Raw genomic sequence first — 21,195 nt, 5'->3', positions numbered from 1 at the left:
CCATGTACTCCCCACTGCCCCACCTCTCCCAGATATTAAGAGTTGCTTCTGTCAACGTTACTTCTTGTCAATGTCATTACCTGCGTATATACCCCCGACCCCCACCCCTCCATTTTTCCAAATCCTGAATCTCAACTAGATCTATTCTAGGACCGTCAAATAAATTTCCATTAATATAAAGCAAACTTACGGTCAAACAACGATCATGTTGAACCGAACCACACCCCCACACCCCCAAAAAACAAAAAAAAAACCCCGAAAAACCCAAAACACCTGAAACATCACCCATCCCGACAAAAAGAACCAGAAACGACTTTACCCTAGAGAAATAGATACCCACGTAACCCAAGCCCTAATTTTCACTGTTAGCCCGTTGTAGACCTAACCCCGTTCAAGCTACCTCTGGATCTGCCTATGAAATATTATATTATGGTTTCAGCTCCCAGTAATATGGTAAAAGTAGTTTACGACATTGTTTATATTATTTGTGACAGCTATTGACATGGATGAATGGTCGTACAGTACTGCTGAATCGCAACAGTCTAAATAGGTTGTTATCAGTATTATTGATCATTAAACGATATTACACGTGGCAATTTCGAAGCGCCTGTCGTCTGCTAGGACTGTTTTAGAGTTATGGACCCTTGGCGTGACGTCATTGAGCATGGCGAACTTCTGAAACTTTGTGACAGGTGTCCAAAACAAACTTATAATATTTCAGTAACTGCAAAAATGAGATTATTTTCACGTTACAAGAGGATTAAACTGAGGACTGTCGCTTTATTTGCAGTAGCGGCGATTGCAGTATATTACATCTATAGCAACTGGTATGCCTTCACGAGTTGGGAGACGCCGGACGAATTGCTCTCTCTTCGGAAAAAGCGATATATGGATTATCAGAAAAGTGAACTTAAGCGGACTGGACCGGGTGAATTAGGAGAAGGAGTTCATTTGGAAGGGGAAGAAAAAGCAAAAGCAGAAAAGCTCATGGTTAAAGAAGCGTTTAATATAATTGCAAGCGATAAGATAGCCCTCGACAGGGGACTAAAGGATGTTAGAGAACCCGAGTAAGTATACTGTGTTCCGTAAAACTCAACTTACCGTATTCACCGTAGTTTATGTCATTCATAACTTGACTTTTAATATGGTTAAATAACTCACCAGACTTATTGTTTTATGTTTTTGTCGGGCATGTTATCCCCAATGCATTTGTTGTTTACATACAACTGCATGTGAAGTTTATGCACTGGTGACCGGCTGTAACTGCCTTGTTCAAACAGGATCCGCATTTCATCTCTGACAAGGTTGTAAAAGACTGGGAGCATTCAGTTAAAATTTGCTCTTTTCTTACCCTCAAATTGATATTTCTTAATACAATGTAACAGAAATAATGCAAATGTGGTGTAAATATTATCTCATTTATTTAATGAAACTGGACGTTAGTGAAGTATATTGAAAAAATGAAAATATTATTGTTGAATAGTAAATGTAAATTATAATTATTTCACTTTGTGTGGTTATGGAGGTAAACAATAAATATATTTACAAGATTACCGACTATGAGTATGCATAAGATCCACGAGCAATGCAATATAGTGTTGTCAACATGCATGGTATATAATACCTTATATATTCAAGTGTGGTCAGTAAATATTAAACCGACTCATATGTTAAAAAAATCCGTAATCAACAATAATTGTCTGTTCATATACGTGATAAGAAGATTTATCTCCTGGGGAATATTGTGTCCTAGTTAATGCAAGTCATGTGTTATTGTGATCTTTGAGAGAGTTTATAATTATGACTGGTGCTTATGTACTTTAGTGTGTTATTTTGATCGTGTCAACTTATTAGCTGCACCCTTGGCCGAGTGACTATTGAACAAACTCCTTGATCTGCTACATGGTATTTATGTTGATCATCATGTTTATGTTGCAGAATTCCCACAGAATACCATCATGATCATATATTTGCTGCCACCAGATTTTATTGCAACACTTTTATCTCCAACATACTGTCTTATGCATGTGTCATCTTTCAATGAAATGCAGTGTTCAGTTTACAAAGAATAATACCTTTCATTCCCAAGATAAGTTAACATGTTTGGGGTACATAGATTGATACTTTTGAATTACACGAAACATGGCACAGATATATGATGTGTGCATTTTCTTGATTTTTTTCCCTCCACTTTTGACAGATGTAAGACAGTAACACATCCGAAGGTACTACCCACTGCCAGTGTTGTGATCATATTCCACAATGAAGCTTGGTCACCACTGATACGCACTGTCCACAGTGTAGTGAACAGATCGCCGCCGGAGTACCTCCATGAAGTCATTCTCCTTGATGACTTCAGCGACAGAGGTGAGTGAGTGAGCAAGCGAGTGAGATTATGGGTGAGAGAGTGGTGTAATGATTCGTCAATACGCATCGATGTATGGATCCACAGGTTGCCAATACAGTGAGACATAACAAAGTTTTACGTTGTTGTATATCCCGATGCAATACTTCGAAAGAGTCACGATACATCAATGTTTATCTTTGAATATTGTTGAGTTACGATATCCGTCAAGATAAAAGACTTACTTTTGTTTGAGGATAAAAATATATGCTTACTTAGCATTAAAATAATATATTTGTTCCCTTCATAAGTAAACGTTTTCTCGGAAATCCTTGCGTCAAGAACTGTGTCAGACATAGCACTTGCATGTTATCAACATTCACAATGTCTGTGTATAAATTTAATTGTCTCGTTTCCAAGTGAACATTGATCAACGTTGGAGGAATTTGGTGAAATATTTAAAAATTGGTTTTGTTTTGATTTTAATGTGTTTATAGTTGTTGTTAGAATTAAAGATTTTATTATCGTGTTACGTTACGCATCTCCACCCTTATAATGGGATTCAATATAGAATTTCAGTATCACAATATATCATATCGCAGGTTGTATGCCAATACCAACACTAGTGTATGTGAGATTGAGCAAGGGAGATATTTTTCAAGGAATCTAAATTTAGTTACAATTAATTCTTTCTCACTCTTAGTATTTTTAGTGGGTGAGTGTGTGAATACATCTGAGTGATTACACAACATTGAGTACTCAAAAGGGATGCCGATTTTATTTCAAACTGTTCATCTTTGTGAATTGTCTGAACCCCCATTTGAGGACAGTAGTAAGTTTTCAGCTGGAAACCAATTTTCCTGTCCCCTTCCCTGACACAAGAATGAGTGCGTGAGTTTAGTTTTGCGCCGCACTCAGCAATATTCCAGCTATTTGGTGGCGTTCTATAAATAATCGAATCTGGACCCAACAGTCCAGTGATCAACAGCGTGAGCATCAACCTGCACAGTTGGGAACTGATGACATGTATCAACCAAGTCAGCGAGTCAGACCACCCAATTCTGTTAGTTGCCTCTTATGACAAGCATAGTCGCCTTTTATGGCAAGCATGGGCTGCTGAAGGCCTATTCTATCTCTGACCTTCACGGGCCTGACACAAGAGTGGGTATTGAAGTGTATGAATGTGGGAGATTTATCTAGGATTGTAAACTTACTGCCAATTGATGTGTTTCCAAAATTGGAATTTTTGTAGTTCCATATTTTTTTTTATTCAGTGTATTTGGGTATGTTTACAAAGATACATGGATGCAGTGGTGCAATATATTTAACTGCAGTGTATATCTAATAGTATGTTCTTGTAGCTTTATTGACATGTGAACATCTGCAGCCTAGGTGCCCTTCCACAAAGTGTATTTTATTTAATATGAAGGTTACTGGCTGTTTCCCCTACATTACAGACTTATCCCTCACCTGGGCCCTTATTCTCGAAATGTTCATAGCCTTAAGAATGGTCTTCAGAAGTTGGTAGGGCTACAAACGTTTTGAGAATAGCTAGCCTGCTGTTTGAGCTCATAAAGGTCTTGGTGCCACAGACCAACCTTAGCGCTATGATAAACTCCCATGCTTTATCATGGCTACTGTTCATTGTAAGATCACTTTGCTCACTGCTAAGATCCTGCTCACTTCTGTTTCAAATCCACAAAAGGCAACATTTTGAGACTTACAAGAACTAAGTTGAACGAATGTTTGTATGACAATTTAAGCGTTATTTTATTGTATTTTTTGTTAAATGATGTAAAAATATTTGGGTGTATGGAAAATTTTGAAGAACATAGAGATGATAACATTGCAGAATGATAAACCATCCTGATACACACTTCACAGTTGAAATTATTAGCAAGTTTATGTTTCCTTCTCTGATGGTAATGCAATGTCCGAGTTTTAACTTCTTTTTACACTGAATACACTCAGACGTTGACATTTTCGGAACAAACCCTATTCGGTCGAATAGGGGACCAAATCGTGCAGAATCGCAAGCCTGACACTGAAAAGTATGAACATAGGTTTGAAGCTTAATACAATAGGGGGTTGATGCACTACATCCCGATGTCAAATATTCATGATTAGACTCATGGTGACGAAAACCATTATGGACTACAGCCTGTTCATCTTTGATGATATTTATGCTGTTTCAGGATGCTATGGTTGCCATGTTTGGATGCTGTGACAGACGTTTTGTGCGCTTGGCGACAAGTTTTGTTTCCATTTCAAACAATTAGTTTTCCGTTACAGGGAGTTTGTTTCGGTTTTAGAGGATATTGTGGCAGTTTCTGGTGATTTTTCTTCTGTTTTGGTGTATATGAGTACAGTTTTGATGATTTGTTCACCGTTTGTATATATGGTAGGCTTTGCTCAGTGCTGAGATCACTCTGCTCAGTGCTAAAATGATCATACCTCACCTACTTCATTGTGGCTAATGGTTGTCATTAAATCTTAATGCTCAGTGCTGAGGTAATCGTAAATCAAATGCTTATTATGGCTAAGGTGAATGTTTGTTGTGCTTTGCTCAGTTCTGAGATGATCGTAGCTCCATGCTGTAACATGGCTAATGTTTGTCGTAAGATCACTTTCCTCAGTGCTAAGATGATTGTAACTACATGATTTAATATGGCTGTTTGTTGTAAGATTACTCAGTGCTGAGATGATCATAATTTATGCTCTAACATGGCTATTGTTTTTTCGTAAGAACAGTTTGTGGAACAAGATCCTGGATTATTTATATAAGACACCTCTCCTGCTTTGTTCCAGCCGGTCTGGGCCAGGAACTGGTGGACTTTGTATCCAAGACGTGGCCTGACAGCATTGTTCGTATTGTCCGCACCAAGGAGCGAAGTGGACTGATCCGTGCAAGAATTGCTGGGGCTAAGGCTGCCACTGGTGACGTGCTCATTTTCCTTGATTCTCATTGTGAGGCCAGCCCTGGATGGTGAGTACATTTTTGTGTTCATTATTTAGTATGAAAGTAAACATGGTAGGTGGATTCTTGTCAGTAATGGGGTAGCCTTGTGGTTAAAGCGTTGGGTCGTCACACTGATGGATACTTTGTGTGAAGCCAATTTCTAATATCCCCACCATGATATTGCTGGATTATTGCTGAAAGTAGCATAAAACTAAAATCACTCACTCATGCTTCAGGGCCTAGATTTTCAAAGGTCTCTTAATACTAAGATAGTCACAAGTTAATGTTGGTGGCACTAACGACTATCTTAGTGCTAAGAGAGCTTTGAAAATCTAGGCTGTGAGCGCAAGGCTTTCAGACACACCCTTTCTTTTTATTGCTGCATCATCTGAAATGATTATTCGCGATCAAAGTATTCAGTGTCAGCCACGACAATGATAGCTGACTGACTCCCTTACTTTTCTTATTCAGGCTGGAGCCATTGTTGGCCCGTATCAAAGAGGACCGTACAGCAGTGTTGTGCCCAGAGATTGACAGTATTGATAAGGATACTCTCCAGTATGGGAGTACAGGAAGCTTCTCGGTGGGAGGATTCTGGTGGAGTCTGCACTTCTCCTGGAGACCCATCCCACAGAGGGAGCGGGAACGCAGGAAGTCTATGATTGATCCAATCAGGTAGAAGATTTTGTAAGAATATTATTTCTGGAGTCAGGATTGAATGTTCTGCCCAGAAAGGGCTGAAGCTCCTTGGAATGAAATTGACAGTTGAAATACTTGACACCTGGTGTTTCAGTACATTTTTCTCATTCACACACAGACACTTGCACAGTACAGTAGCCATTGTGTTTCGTCATCATGTTGAAGTCAGGGGTTCAATTCCCTAAATGGGTACAACATATGAAGCCTGTTTCTGGTGTCCCACATAATGATGTTGCTGGAATATTGTGCCAGAAATGGTGTAAAATTAAACTAGCTCACTCACACCTGTACATGTACACAAGGCTTAAGTAGTCACTGACATGGGAGATATGAGTGTATATGTGGATATAGAGTGGTATTTTTTAGAGAAGATATAAACAAATTCAACCCGTGAAGGTCCAGTTTGAATATTTAAATATGTGACCACTTTCATATGTAAAAAGAAGTCCCTTTGGGACAATGAAGTATTGTTATTGTCATTGTCATGTAAGCTTTAATAAAACCATCATTCTTTGCTCCTTCAATTATATTGTTATGCAGAACAAATATACCTAATTGTACAAAAATGTTAAGTTGACTACTTTGTTAGCAGACATTTTTGTGGTCACACAAGCAAGAAGTGCAACCCTTCATGCACACATTGTTCGTTATGACATCACAGTCTGAGATAAAAGAGAGCCCAATTACAGGCTCTCTTTTGTTTGTAAAATTTGGAATTAATTTCTCAATTACTGAGGTTTGCATTTTAAAGAAAAAAAGACACAATATGATTTTGTTTCTGTTTGTCTGCTTGTACTCTAGGTAACATTCCTTTTCAAATTCAGAACATCATGATTAACCTACTGTGCAAGGTAATCTGTTCTTTGGCTTGGTAAAAGTATACCTTATGCTGTGAATAAATATCCTGACTTACAGTCCAAACATTCTCGTTTCATATATTATGGATTTGGGGTAAAACATTTGGCTGGTAGTTCATTTTTTTAATGTGTTTGTCTAATTCTGATTTCAAATATATATTTTTTTTACTAAGTTGTTTTAAAAGAAAAAGCTGAAAGAAAAATTGTGAAGGAGAAGTCTATGATCAATTTTTAACAATTTGTCAGTGTATTCTCTGATATTATTATTAATTGAAACAAGTTTGAGTTTGAGCAAATTTGCTCAAAAGTGTTGTTTTCATAGACTAAAGTGTCAAGCACTTAACACCTTCATTTGTGTCATGATTTATTTTATCACTTCTGTATGTAATCTAAATGCACTGATCTATGTAACAGCTGGTGTATAACATGCTATATTGCCATTAAATTGGAAAATCAATAGAAACGTGTGACAGACCAATAGAAACCTGTGAGGTGTGTATGGATCAATATCTCCCGCCAACCCAGCTGTTATTGTAGTTATAGTGAACAGAAAACTTATGATAATCTTGTCTAATGTATCTGTATCAGTGTCATGCTTATTGATTGTATCTTATATGCTGTTGAAAGTGTTCTGTTCTGTACTATTTTAACATCTTTGTGTTACTGATAGCTATCATGAAGTAGCAGATTTTCAATATCTGCGATTAGTAGAGCTGCAATCTTGCAATCTCGCAGAGTTTAATATCATTATGAATATTTGGAATCAAATAAGATATGAGGTAATGAATATAGTAACACGTTATCAGCTGAAGTATCATTCATTGTATTTATTGAAACAATCACAAGATATTTTCTTTGGCGTGTTTTTGAACATATTGGCAATGTCAGTCCCATATTTTCTTAACATAATTTTGTAAATGTTTATGGTGGTGGTCAGGTAGCCAAGTGGTTCAAGTGTTCACTTTTCATACTGAAGACCCAGGTTCAATTCCCCACGAGTACAATCAGTGAAGCCCATTTCTGGTGTCCCCTGTCGTAATTTTGCTGGAATATTGCTGGAATATTGCTGAAAGCAGTGTTTGATAAACCTTATGTATGAGTGAATCATACCAGACCAAGTCGTTAGTTTAATGTATGGCTCATCTGTGTGTTGTCAATTTGCCTGTATCTTCTCAAAGTACAACAGGAATTATCTTTTGAAAGTACGGTAATATTTTACTTTTCATTTTTGGTCATGTTATCCCGCCTTTTTCTCTCAAGACATGTTTTCTTCATCATGTCACTCTTCTTCGGGGTGCCAGATACATTCATTATTTGTCATCATGCTAATGAGTTCTGTGGATTATATAATTAAGGCTGAAGGGGTCATTGTCAGCACAGATACTACTGATGTATGCCCCATGTACTTTACTATACTCAGAAAGATACCCTAAACAAAATCAAACTACCGAAACATACCTCCTACCCTAAAGGGCAGACAAGTCCATTTTCCACAACCTAAAACTGCATGTAGTTGTTACTGTTCAACTGACTGCGAGTGGTATTGTGCTCTTTTGTGCCCATTTCTTATATAATATTTAGTACAACAGTATGACAGTTCCAATCAGGAAAATGGCCTAATGGAGAATGGACCCATGCTAGGGTATGATCCTGAATTCATTTCTGTACACATTCAGATTTTGACGGGACTATGTATAGGAAGTACCTGTCCTGACAATGACCTTTCAGCTGTATTTTCGAATACAACAAGTGACTTTTGGATTTTCTCCCCTGCAGGTCTCCAACAATGGCGGGAGGATTGTTTGCTGCAGACAGAAAATATTTTTTTGAAATAGGATCGTATGATCCTGGAATGGAGGTTTGGGGAGGAGAAAATTTGGAAATATCATTTAGAGTGAGTGTTTGATTGTTTGATGGAATGTTTAGTAGTTGCTTATGAAAGTATCCTTAATTTTCCAGACTTTGATCGAAGTGCACATTATGTCTCCTCAGTTTACTTTATCTCCAATTGTATGTGATTAATAATCGAGACATTTTCACTTACCAGGATTTTTTTAGCCCCATTCAAGAGGCACAATGCTGAATTTTAGCCTTCCAATCGAATTGCTCTCATAAGCAAAAGAAATTCTTTGCCAAGCTGTATATTGGCAGAGGGGGTGGTGTCCCTGGGTATATAATGTAATAGCATGGAGGCATTATTACTCTGGATTGATGAGGGTGATGTAGAATGATATGATATAGGATGATATATAGAAATATGCTGGTCTTTGGGGGTATCTAGTGGTTATGATCATGAATTTTGAAATGATATATTCTCATTTGATATTTAAGTATGAGCCTTCAGAATTCACACAGTCCAATAGGTCAAGAATACCAATTTGTGGTGTGGAAAAGTGAAAATAATCCAATGATAGTCTTCAGAGACTGGTGGTATTTGATTAGCATAATTCTGAAATAACAAAATAGATGTCATTGTAATTTGAAGATGTCGATTTGCAGCTGCTTCTTTATGAATATATTTGGTCACTAATATTCCAGTTGCCAAATGTTTATTACCCAAATGTTATCTACAATGCTGTCATGAATTTTACATTATACCATTTACTTGGCTGTGTTAAAAATCTGTTTCAGTGTATATTCCATGTTTCATCATGCCAAAACAACTGATCGTGACTAGAGATTCAGATATGTCCATTTATATTTTCAGATCTGGATGTGTGGAGGAAAACTAGAGTTTATTCCCTGTTCTCGTGTAGGACATATATTCCGCTCCAGCCATCCTTACACATTCCCAGGTACCAACTCATCAAAGAATCTAGCTATCTTATTGGCCAGTGGCCAATGAGTCTGTCCTGATATCATGATATCAGAATGTGTGCTGATATTGACAGCTCTCACAATGTAGATCTAAATGTCTTTCAAATGACTGTTACCAAACCTTTATTTGGCATAGGCAGGATGAAATTGAATTGTGTGGAATGAATTTCAGTGTTATAAATGATATAACATTCAGCTTATAAAATCATGTACACACCATTATTAACATATAACTCACAACTTGGTTGTCATGGTCTAAATGAGGGAGTGAGTTTAATTTTTTACCGCTTTTAGCAATATTCAGACCAGTGTTGGTGGAGTGTCATGGTCTGAACATTTAGATGTAGAGTTGCATCTCTTTAGCAGGGATTTACTTTGAGTCCTATACTTGAGGATCCCTGGGTCTCATACTCTTAATTTACAATGGTCCTGGACTCAAAATGGGGGTCCCAGATACCTAAATATTCTTAATACTATGTTGTAATCATGATCATCATATTGTTAAAGTAATTAAATTGATACCATAACCCAGCTTGTAGGAAACTCAGTGATAACTTGAAAAAAATGAAACACAGGTATGTAATGATACACAGATTTATTACAGTCTGAAAAGAACCAAATAAACAATTACATTGTAATGCTTCATGTTAAATAACACTGACTACTATTACAGGTACCCAAAAGGCAAAAAGAAATCCAAATCAAAATGAAACGATTTCATGGAATAGCAACTAGATAACAAAAACTGTAATGCTAAGAATCTAAAGATATATACAGATTTTCCTTCCTTGTGGAACACAGTGGTATAGTGGTTAGCATGCTGGCCTCTCATGTCAAAGGCCTGGGTTCGAATCCAGGTGGAGACACCAAAATATGTGACCTGAGTCTCATACTGTGTTATGTCTTTGGGCAAGGCACTTCATCCACATTGCACGCAGTCCACCCAGCTGTTTAAAATAGGTAGTGGTCGTGCTTAGTGCTTAGTAGCAGCTTTGATAGTACAATTCTGTCATGGTAGTAATGTAATGACAGAGAGCAACATCGTGTTGGATTTTAGGCTAAAAAATTAGCATTAATGAGAATTTGTTATTGTTTCTTGATCAAAAGTTTCACAGAAAGTATTTGGAGTGGACATGCTAATCAATTTCGTTGTGGCCATTGTCAATTATAATTTATATAGGATGCAGGTATTTGCGTCCCGTACATCAGTTCTTAAGCATTCCAGAAACCTGGTCCTAGATTTTCCAAGTCCTCTTAGCTCTGAAATAGTTAGTTAATGTTATTGTTTGGCATTTATGACTGTCTTAACGCAAAGAGAACATAAAAAATCTAGACCCCATGTCATGGTTTGAATCCAAACACAAGCAGATTATACTTCAAGACATGAGGAGGGTCTGGGTCTGCAACACTCCATTGTGGGTTTCATAAACATGAGGAGGGTCTGGGTCAGCAACACTCCATTGTGGGTTTCATAAATGTGAGGAGGGTCTGGGTCTGCAACACTCCATTGTGGGTTTCATAAACATGAGGAGGGTCTAGGTCAGCAACACTCCATTGTGGGTTTCATTAACGTGAGGAGGGTCTGGATCTGCAAAAGGCCATTGTGAGTTTCATAAAGGTGAGGAGGGTCTGGGTCAGCAATACTCCATTGTGGGTTTCGTAAATGTGAGGAGGGTCTGGGTCTGCAACACTCCATTGTGGGTTTCATAAACATGAGGAGGGTCTGGGTCAGCAACACTCCATTGTGGGTTTCATAAACGTGAGGAGGGTCTGGATCTGCAAAAGGCCATTGTGAGTTTCATAAACGTGAGGAGGGTCTGGGTCAGCAATACTCCATTGTGGGTTTCATAAACATGAGGAGGGTCTGGGTCTGCAAAAGGCCATTGTGGGTTTCATAAACGTGAGGAGGGTCTGGGTCTGCAAAAGGCCATTGTGAGTTTCATAAACGTGAGGAGGGTCTGGGTCTGCAAAAATCAATTGCTATGAGGATGCTCATCACCTGACATAAGTCACTTCATTAGCTTACAATCTCCATGGCCTTCAGCCATGATATAAAGAGGGCAGTGGGGAAGCCTAGTGGTTAAAGCGTTCGCTCACCATGCTGTAGACCCGGGTTCGATTCCCCAGATGGTACAATGTGTGAAACTCATTCTCTGGTGTTCCCACGTATCCCATTTGTGTAGATCAGTACTCACGCTGTTCATCACTGAATTGTCTGGTATAGACTCAATTATTTAGAGATCACCATCATATAACTGGAATATTGCTGAGTGCGTTGTTTAGCAACAACAACCCAAACTCTTTCTCTTTCATTGTTACAGGGAACAAGGACACGCATGGCATCAACTCCATGAGACTTGCCGAGGTATGGATGGATGGATACAAGCGTCTCTACTATACACACAGGAGAGAGCTGCTGGTCAGTTGTGTTGAACTGTTTTGCCAAACGGTGTGATGATATGGAATATAGCATTTTAGGGGATGACGTCTATCCACTTCTCCACAAAAACTGCTCAACAGAATTGATTGAGCTCTTACATGTGTTTCACTGGGACGCTAAAGGTGTGCATCTCATACAGTGTTCATCCAATTTTTTAATTTTGTCACTTCTACAGATGTTTGAACTAAGTTGAAGTTGGTTCTATTCATCCTGTTCTTCCCAGACAAAAGGGGGTGTACTTTATCCTCTTCTGCTCAGTGGAGTACTCGAAAGGTTGCATCTCATAGTTGCATGGATGTTTATGGAACTTGTTTAGTAGAAATTAATCACCACAGCATAGGGAACGCTTCCTAAAGCAGTGGGGGCATCCATGTCCCTAGACATACTTTTGTCTTGTTCAATTTTCATTCTGTTAATAGTGGTTGTCAAACGGGCAGCTCGCTATCTCCGTTGTTGATTGCCATAGATCTGCTTTTGTAGCCCCTTGTTGGATTGAACATGCTATTCAAGTGTAGAGACTTTCCCATGCTGTGTCTTGACCATTAGAAGGTACATTTGTATGTTAAAAGCATTATATGCCATTAATTTGAGTTCCAGATTCGAACAGATCATGATTTTGACTCATCATGAAACATACATTTCAGTGGAAAACATGTCAGTCTTGCCCACATGCCAGCTGGGGACATATCCCACTTTTAGTTTGACAGAACTGAAATTCTGTTCAAATGCTGTTTAAACATTAACAAGTCATTCTTATATACAGAACTTAATGACTGAATGAATCAGTGTTCAAATTAAATGCCGGCCCTGAGGTCCAGCACCGGTTGTTATTGTATCGAGCGGGCAGTTTCAAATATTTGCAGACCATGGGGCTTTCATTAGATTATGCTGTCTTTTTTCTTTCAAATGGAATCATTTCCATATTTTTATCTTTATTAATGTTTGGGAATCATCTATGATTCTTTATGTTGTGATAATTAATAGTTTCACTTCCTGGTATTTCAGCACTATGCTCATAGGAATGTTCACACCAGTCTTTAACGAATAACAACATCTCTGTGGAATCATAGGATTCATTAACTGATTTCATAGAAACTCTGAACAGTGTAGTCTATTTTGTTGTTATTGGTTTGGCTTTAACAAAATGGGCCTGCATATGTTATTCAGGGTCTGTAGATTTTATAGCCTGAAAGCAGCAGGCCCATATGGCCAACTGGCAAGTAAAAGTGTTGCAAACACTCATTGAATCCACTCAGTGGCTCACCATTGTAATGCACTATGTCTTTCCTCCCAGGGCAAGGACCATGGCGACATCTCAGAAAGAAAAGCTTTGAGGGAGAAGCTGAAGTGTAAAAGTTTTAAGTGGTATCTGGACAATGTCTACCCTGAAAAGTTCATTCCTGATGAAAATGTGAAGGCTTGGGGAATGGTAGGTTTACAGTTTGATGTGTGTATCGATTGTAACTGTTAATTCTCAGAAATTTGTAAATTGGTAAATCTTCTGTGGGTAAGGTCAGTATTCCTCTCCAGGACCGTCCATAGATGACTGAGTGAGTGAGTGAGTGAATTTGGTTTTATGCCACTTTTTAGCATTATCAACCAGAAATGGGCTTCACACAATGTAGCCATATGTGAATCGAAGCAGACCTGGCCCTTGAGTGATGGGTGAAGTTTTAACCACCAGGCTACCTCTCAGCTCCTTTATACCCTAGGTTTCAGATGAGTTTGACTGAGAGCAAGTTACAGTTATCAAGACGTTATGATAATCAAATCTGTAACTGTGGTTGAGGTGGCTCAGCTATAGTCCAGTCATGACAGATTTCACTGTTGCCATGGACTTCTCATTTTTCTGACATTTATAAAGCAAGTTCTGCTACCAGGGTACCTGTATGTTCTAAGACTTGCCGTGATATTTCTCCCCACATTAATGTACATGCTGTGACAAACCAGTATACCCATCCTGGTCTTGCGTCATTGGTGTGGTAGGATAGCCTAGTGGTTAAAGTGTTTACTCATCACACCAAAGGCCAGTGTTCGATACCCAACTTGGTTACAATGTGTGAAGCCCATTTCTGGTGTACCCCACTGTGCTCACATCGTCCCTACCTCCTCACTCACTCACTGACTCATTGTGAGAAAGACCAGATAGCATTCACTAATCACAGTTCATTAAGTACTCCATGTTTTGTCTGAACACTGTGTCTGAATCTCCTGATCTTGAATCTCCTGATCTTGAATCTCCGGGTGGATTGTGAAGTAATGCATGGATTGTATAAACTATAGTACACTCACTTCCTGTTGCAGGTGAGGAATCCGTCCAGCAATATCTGCCTTGACACACTACAGAAAGATGAGAAATCCTCTTTCGACATGGGATTATACTCCTGTCAGAATGGTGTCAGTGCCAATCAAGTGAGTTTTTCACGTTTTTAAATAAACCATTTCCCATTGTGTAAATGTGAATATTCTGGTGAAACTGTGCAATGGTGCACAAACGATGCATCGAACTATCAATGGAGTGTAGTTGTTGAGTGTCCTAAAACAATGAATCCAATTAATCCATGGTAGACGTGAAAAACTATCGATGCAGCGGTAGTATATGTGACTGTCGATTGGTTAATAATTGATTTATGTTGATAAATGTGCAGCACAAGATACAGGTACAGATACAGATACAAGTACCTTAGAGTTATCCATCCCTGTTATCTCTTAAACAAACATGTGGCAATCACAGTTTGAAGTTGTGAATAGCAATAAGTTTATGTTTTTACTATTACTTGATATTTATTATTGAAAGAGACTGAAACTGCTATATTTTATTTTCATTTCATATGAACTCTACCTTCATTTGGGAAATGGCTTCAAGAGAGACAATTTAAGGATAAATACATACTGTTGCAACAGTTGGTTGCAGTAGACTCACTATTGCAATAGTATGTTGCAGTTTCCTCCTCAATAATCACCCCTACTGTGCATGCCATTTATTAGGTGGATTACTTGTGTCAATCCTGAAGCATACTGTCATCTTGATCACCCAGTGTATATTATTTTCCATTATATCAAGTACATATGATATACGACTATATACACACTTGCCAGTGTAATAATTTCATTACAACCCATTGTCCACTATTTTCCAACTTTTTGACAAAGTGTGAGCTCCCTTTCTTTGATCATGTGGTCAGCAAGCTTTCTGTGTGTTTATGGGTCAGTGATCTTTATCCAAGTTCATAACATTCTTTCAATCCCTGACATCCTGCATTCTGTTTAGACAGCTGCAGCATCTGTCACTCACTCTCTCACTCACTCACTCACGAATGAACTCATGAATAAACTCACGAATAAACTGACAAATACATGTTGGTCTATCCCTGATGTATGCTACGTATTCTACAAAAAAAAAAGAGTCATCCATAAGCATTTGTCACTCATCGCTTACTAATTGACTGAACAATCCCTGATTAAATGTCAAATTCTGATTGAAAATCAGCAAACAAGAAGTAAAATGGTGCTCCATCATAGAGGAAATATTGTCATATTCAGAAATCATTAGCCACCGCTTGAAAGAAAAATAAGTCTCTATTTCCCCCTCCAAACAAATGCTTCAGATCCTTTCCCTCAGTATGACTGATGAGCTCCGCAGAGAAGAGGGCTGTTTGTCATCCAGCGGTGTGGCAGGGCAGGCTGTGAGACTCACAGGATGCGCAGGGAACGTGGAAACCTTGAAATGGAAACATAATAAGGTAAATACATACATAACCGTTTGGTTTGCACTGTTTCAGCTATATGGCAGCACTCTGTAAATAATTGAGTCTGGACTAGACATCAACAGCAAGACCATTGCTCGAGGCAGTTGGGAGACAAGACGTCAACCAAGTCAGCTAGTCTTACCACCTGATATTGTTAGTCATCTCTTACGACAAGCATGACTATTTGGAGTCGCACTCTGTGTTACAAAATGCGTTGTAGGGTAGCCTAGAGGTTAAAGCGTTTGTTCGTCTCGTCGTAAGCCAAAGATCTTTTAACATTTCTTGTAGCATATGCACCTCCTATGTTACAGTGTACCAAGTACAAATGCTACAAGAAATGTTACGAGATGTCAGACTTGGTTTTTAATAGATCATGTCCTCAAGCAGGATGATTCTTGTCTGTGGTGTAGGATTTAAAAGGTTTTGAATAATACTCCCAAACTAAAACACTGTTTGTGCTATTATTACGTTATACCATCTAGATTCTCGTGTCTCTTTTGAGGAAATCTGTATACACAGCAGCTTGTTCTTTCTCATAAGACATTATCATCTGTGATCTTTTCCTCATCTCCTCCTTTTTCAATATTTGTCATTTTTTGTATCCATCAGCCTAATACAGTGCCTATATGGAACACCAATTAGTAACTATTTTATAAGTTCATTATTTCCTTGAAGCCATTGCACAGGGTTTGTTTAGTGATAAGGTGACAAAGTAAACCAGTAGTGGAAGGGAAGTAACTCCATTATTGCGGTGACTAAAAAGACCCCTCAGGAGTTACATCCCTGTATCACCAGCACAGGTGGTTCATTCCTCTCAGGCCTGACAATTGTCAGCAGTTGTGCTTTTTGGCCCTCCTTTAGACCTATGTTTTGTTTTAATATCTCCTTGTTTATAGAGCAACTTAAATATTGTTCAACAAGGCATCAATCAAACTCACTCCCGCTTTGACGTGCCTTACTTTAATGGATGCGTAAAGGTTTGTGCTAGAATAGGCCTTCATCAACCAATGCTTGCCATAAAAGGTGACTAAGCTTGCCATAAGAGGCAACTAACAGGATCGGGTTGTCAGGTTCACTGACTTGGTTGACATATGTCATCGGTTCTCACTTGCACAGATTGATGCTCATGCTGTTGATCACTTGATTGTCTGGTCCAGACTCAATTTTTTAAAGACCACCACCATATAACTGGAATATTGTTGAGTGTGGCATAAAACTAAACTCACTCTTTACTTTCATGTCTTAGACCTGACTAATATTCTGGGTGAGAATGTTGGTCTCCAGCAGCCTACGCTTGTCACAAGAGGGGAGTACTTACGCAGATCAAGCTGTCTACATAACTTTCTACTTGGGTTTGTTAGACTCAGTATAGCAGTGTAGTGAATGGCACTGAGCCAAAGTTTACTTAGACTGGCAGATCAAGTTTACATGGGGACTCCTTTTCTTAAATAGCTTTGGAGCTAAGTAATAAGGGTAATTAATGTTGGAGTACAGACACGACATATACTGAACCTGTAGGTATTCTGGGTGAGAATATTGGTTTCCAGCAAATTGCTTGTTGCAAGGTGGAGTATTTTTTCATATCAAGTGGTCTGGAACAAAGACTTTGTTTGATGCATGTCATTCTATCCCTTTTGAGTTGGCCTATGCTCAAGATGTCAACCACTGAGAAGTGTTTTTCAGATCCACCATGTTTGTTGTTAAATGACACACTCTGCAATACTTCAGCTACATAGCAGGCCACCATGAGATAACTGGAATACTTGTTATTAATATTCTGGAAGTATTCACCATGATATAACTGGAATACTGGTTATTAACATGATTAATATTCCAGTCATATTCACCATGGTGTAACTGGAATACTTGTAAATAATATTCCGTTCATATTAACAATGGTTCAACTGGAATACCTGTAATTAATATTCCAGTCACATTCACCATGGTATAACTGGAATACTTGTAAGTAATATTCTGGTTGCATTAACCATGGTACAATCTGAATGCTTGTTATTGATATTCAAGTCATATTCACCATGGTACAACTGGAATACTGGTTATTAGTATTCTGGTCACATTCACCACTGTGTAACTCAAATATTGTTGACTGTTCCATAAAGCCAGTTACTCACTCACACAATCTGTTTTTTTTCAGAAGGACGGGACAATCATCCATGTGAAGTCAGGAATGTGTCTTGACAAGGCCAAACTTAAAAATAACGATGCTGTCATTGTCAACACTTGTAATGGAGACGATTCTCAAAAATGGACATTTGAACATTACCTTGAATAGTAATCAACATGGGACTGCAATCCTTCACCATTTTCATTAACTTATTGTGAGTTGTACTGAATACAGTAGGTGTGCTCCAGGCCTCCACCATGACAGAACCAGACCGCTGGATGGAGTGTTGTGAAACTGCTGACAGTGTGGGCTTCATGGCCTACAATCTGTTATTTTTGTCATCAAGATTCTCTGTGTGAAGCGTCTACAGATACAAAGGAAGTAGTCAACCATGCTGCTGAAGACGCTAAAGATCACACTGTTCAAGACAGATCACCAACATTCATTTTGTATAAATAACAATATGTTACTTACCATAAGAAATATTCGCCTAGAAACAGGTAGTTATGCCAACGCCATAAATGTTAACTTACGCTGCTGAAAAAGTGTCATGACAGATTAAGTGTAGTCAGGTGAAAATTTTGGATGTTGTTTAAGTTGTTTGAGCCAACTATGTGGATCATGCAGAGCATGAGAATCTATGTGAATCATGCAGAGCATAAGCTATGTGAATTTGGCATATCTTTATGCTGCTGTGTGAGTCATGCAGGGCATTAAGTTGCAGCGTGAATCATGCAGAGCATAAGAAGCTGTGTGACTTGTGCATATCTTTATGCTACTATGTGAGTCATGCAGAGCGTTAAGATGCTATGTGAATCGTGCAGAGCGTTAAGATGCCATGTGAATCAGGCAGAGCTTTAGATGCCATGTGAATCATGCAGAGCATTAAGGTGCCACATGAATCATACAGAGCATTAAGAAGCATTAATCAAGCAGATCCTTAGGATGTATTTTGAATCATGCAGAGTATTAAGGAGTTATGTGAATCAAGCAGACCTTAAAGTTCACAATGTGAACCATGCTTGGAGATGAGTGGAGAAGTGTGGCATACTTTACAGGCCCCCCTAAGTAATTGAAGGAATTACAGCAAATTTGAAGGAATTGCATCTCAAATGTAAACAAACACAGCCCACTCGCGAAACAATTGCAGCCATATCGGCAATTTAGCGGTAATAACTGAAACACATCAGCCACATCGGAATGTCTCGGTGAGTTTTGTTTTTAGTTCCTACCATTACATTTTTATTCTTATCCATCTTTGACCACTCTTGTTGAATGTGTTCGCGACCGACAAATTACGGATCTGAGCCGAAAAATCTCTGAAGACGGCCGAGTGTGTTTCAAGTATTACCAACATTGCTTCCAATATGTTTCTGTGATTATTTTGTATATGTGATTATATGAATTTTTTCTATGTGCACAAAATGTGATAGTGCTTTAGGAGTACAATTTACACAAAGTGTATAATGTACAATGAGTAATTATAGTAGAAGAATAGTAGATAATCCATTAGTTACGATTTTGTTTATTACATTACTAAAGTCAGTTAGATGTACATGGCCAGTATGTGAAACAAGTCATCCTGACCTGCCTGATATTGTAAGTAATTTTTAAACTCTTATTATTATTATGAATATGAAAAAGTTTATTTGGAAATGTCTGCACTATTGTCCACTAGCATTTATAGCTCTAGAACTGGTGTAATGTCTTCTCTGTTTTCATGTGTGGTAATATGTACAACATTGGTCAAGGATGTTATTACAATATTCACATGCAGAATATACATAATATTCATGTGGGAATATGTACAGCATTGATAGGAAAGTTATTACAATATTCACATGTGGAATATATACGATATTCATGTGGGAATATGTACAGCATTGGTTAAGGATGTTATTACAATATTCACATGCAGATTATATATAATATTCCTGTGGGAATATGTACAGTGTTTATTTGGGGAATATATATGCAAAACTTGATTATGAATAACATTCATGTGGTGAATATGTACAATAGTCATATGGGAAAAGAAACTGTATATAAGACTTGCTAGTCAGCACAGTTATTCCCTTGGGCATGCCTGTTGGTTTGTATGCTGTTCATGTTGAGCGGATGAATCCCTGAACAATTATTGTCTCATCCAGTTGTCAACCCTGGATGATCTATGTTTTTTTATAAGAGTGATTCATGTCAAAACATCTTAATGCAATCTCATTACAATCATATTTATTTACCTCCCTTAGGCACTCCAGGTACCTATGAATGTAGGCTCCATGCTAAGTTTTACTGATCATGTTTCTGTGTTTGACAGCAGTATGTGCTTGCATGTAAACCTCTGAGACCTGCTCAGCTGTTGGTTTTCATTGCACTTTCAGCTTAATGCTTAATTGTGCTGAAATAGGTGAGAAGTTGTTGTCTTGTGGTTAAAGCAGGGATGTACTGGACGTGACTGGTACACTAGCAGCAGGTGTTGCCAAATGTCATGTGATTATAGTTGTATTCCCTAATGCTTGAAGCCCACTTCATGCGTCACCTGCTGTAAGATATTGCTGAAAGGGGCATAAAACTAAACTGACTCACTCATTAATACAGAAATAGTGTTAAACCCATCTCACTCACTGACATTTGACACATCCCTCTATCAGCATGTTCAAGATGTGATCCTTTGGAGGTCATATCTGGGTAAGTCAAATCAGTCCAGTTGCACTACAGGATGCATTGGGATATTCCCCAAACAGATATCAGCTGTCTAGAATGATTTCATTTTCAATTTTGATCCATGATCCATTTTTGTCAACATGATTCTGTTTCCTGTCTCTGTGACGGATGACAGAGTATTACATCATACAAATCATCACTCTACACAACACAGAATGTCACAGATGATGTAGTGTTACGTCATACAAATCGTCACTCTACACAACACAGAATGTCACAGATGATGTAGTGTTACGTCATACAAATCATCACTCTACACAACACAGAATGTCACAGATGATGTAGTGTTACGTCATACAAATCGTCACTCTACACAACACAGAATGTCACAGATGATGTAGTGTTACGTCATACAAATCATCACTCTACACAACACAGAATGTCACAGATGATGTAGTGTTACGTCATACAAATCGTCACCCGACAATACACAACACAGATTTCTCAGTAATGACCATGTTTAATGTATCTACGCCTGGCT

General features: G+C 38.3%; 1 protein-coding gene across 1 annotated transcript; it reads left to right on the top strand.

The window, feature by feature from the left end:
* The first annotated feature begins 657 nt into the window (after window positions 1–657).
* LOC137256281 (probable N-acetylgalactosaminyltransferase 9) lies at window positions 658–18,900 on the top strand. The gene is made up of 11 exons (XM_067794022.1): window positions 658–1,067; window positions 2,201–2,367; window positions 5,153–5,330; window positions 5,775–5,978; window positions 8,636–8,753; window positions 9,567–9,654; window positions 11,998–12,095; window positions 13,411–13,545; window positions 14,421–14,528; window positions 15,725–15,859; window positions 18,021–18,900. The coding sequence occupies exons 1-11, from the start codon at window positions 733–735 to the stop codon at window positions 18,156–18,158; spliced, it is 1,704 nt and encodes a 567-aa protein (XP_067650123.1). The 5' UTR covers window positions 658–732; the 3' UTR covers window positions 18,159–18,900.
* Window positions 18,901–21,195: the final 2,295 nt, after the last annotated feature.

This window comes from Haliotis asinina, chromosome 11 (genome assembly GCF_037392515.1).
Source record: "Haliotis asinina isolate JCU_RB_2024 chromosome 11, JCU_Hal_asi_v2, whole genome shotgun sequence".
In the NCBI taxonomy this organism is placed as follows: domain Eukaryota; kingdom Metazoa; phylum Mollusca; class Gastropoda; order Lepetellida; family Haliotidae; genus Haliotis; species Haliotis asinina.
The sequence above is the reverse complement of the archived record's forward strand: the minus strand, read 5'-3'. Positions and strand labels throughout refer to the sequence as shown.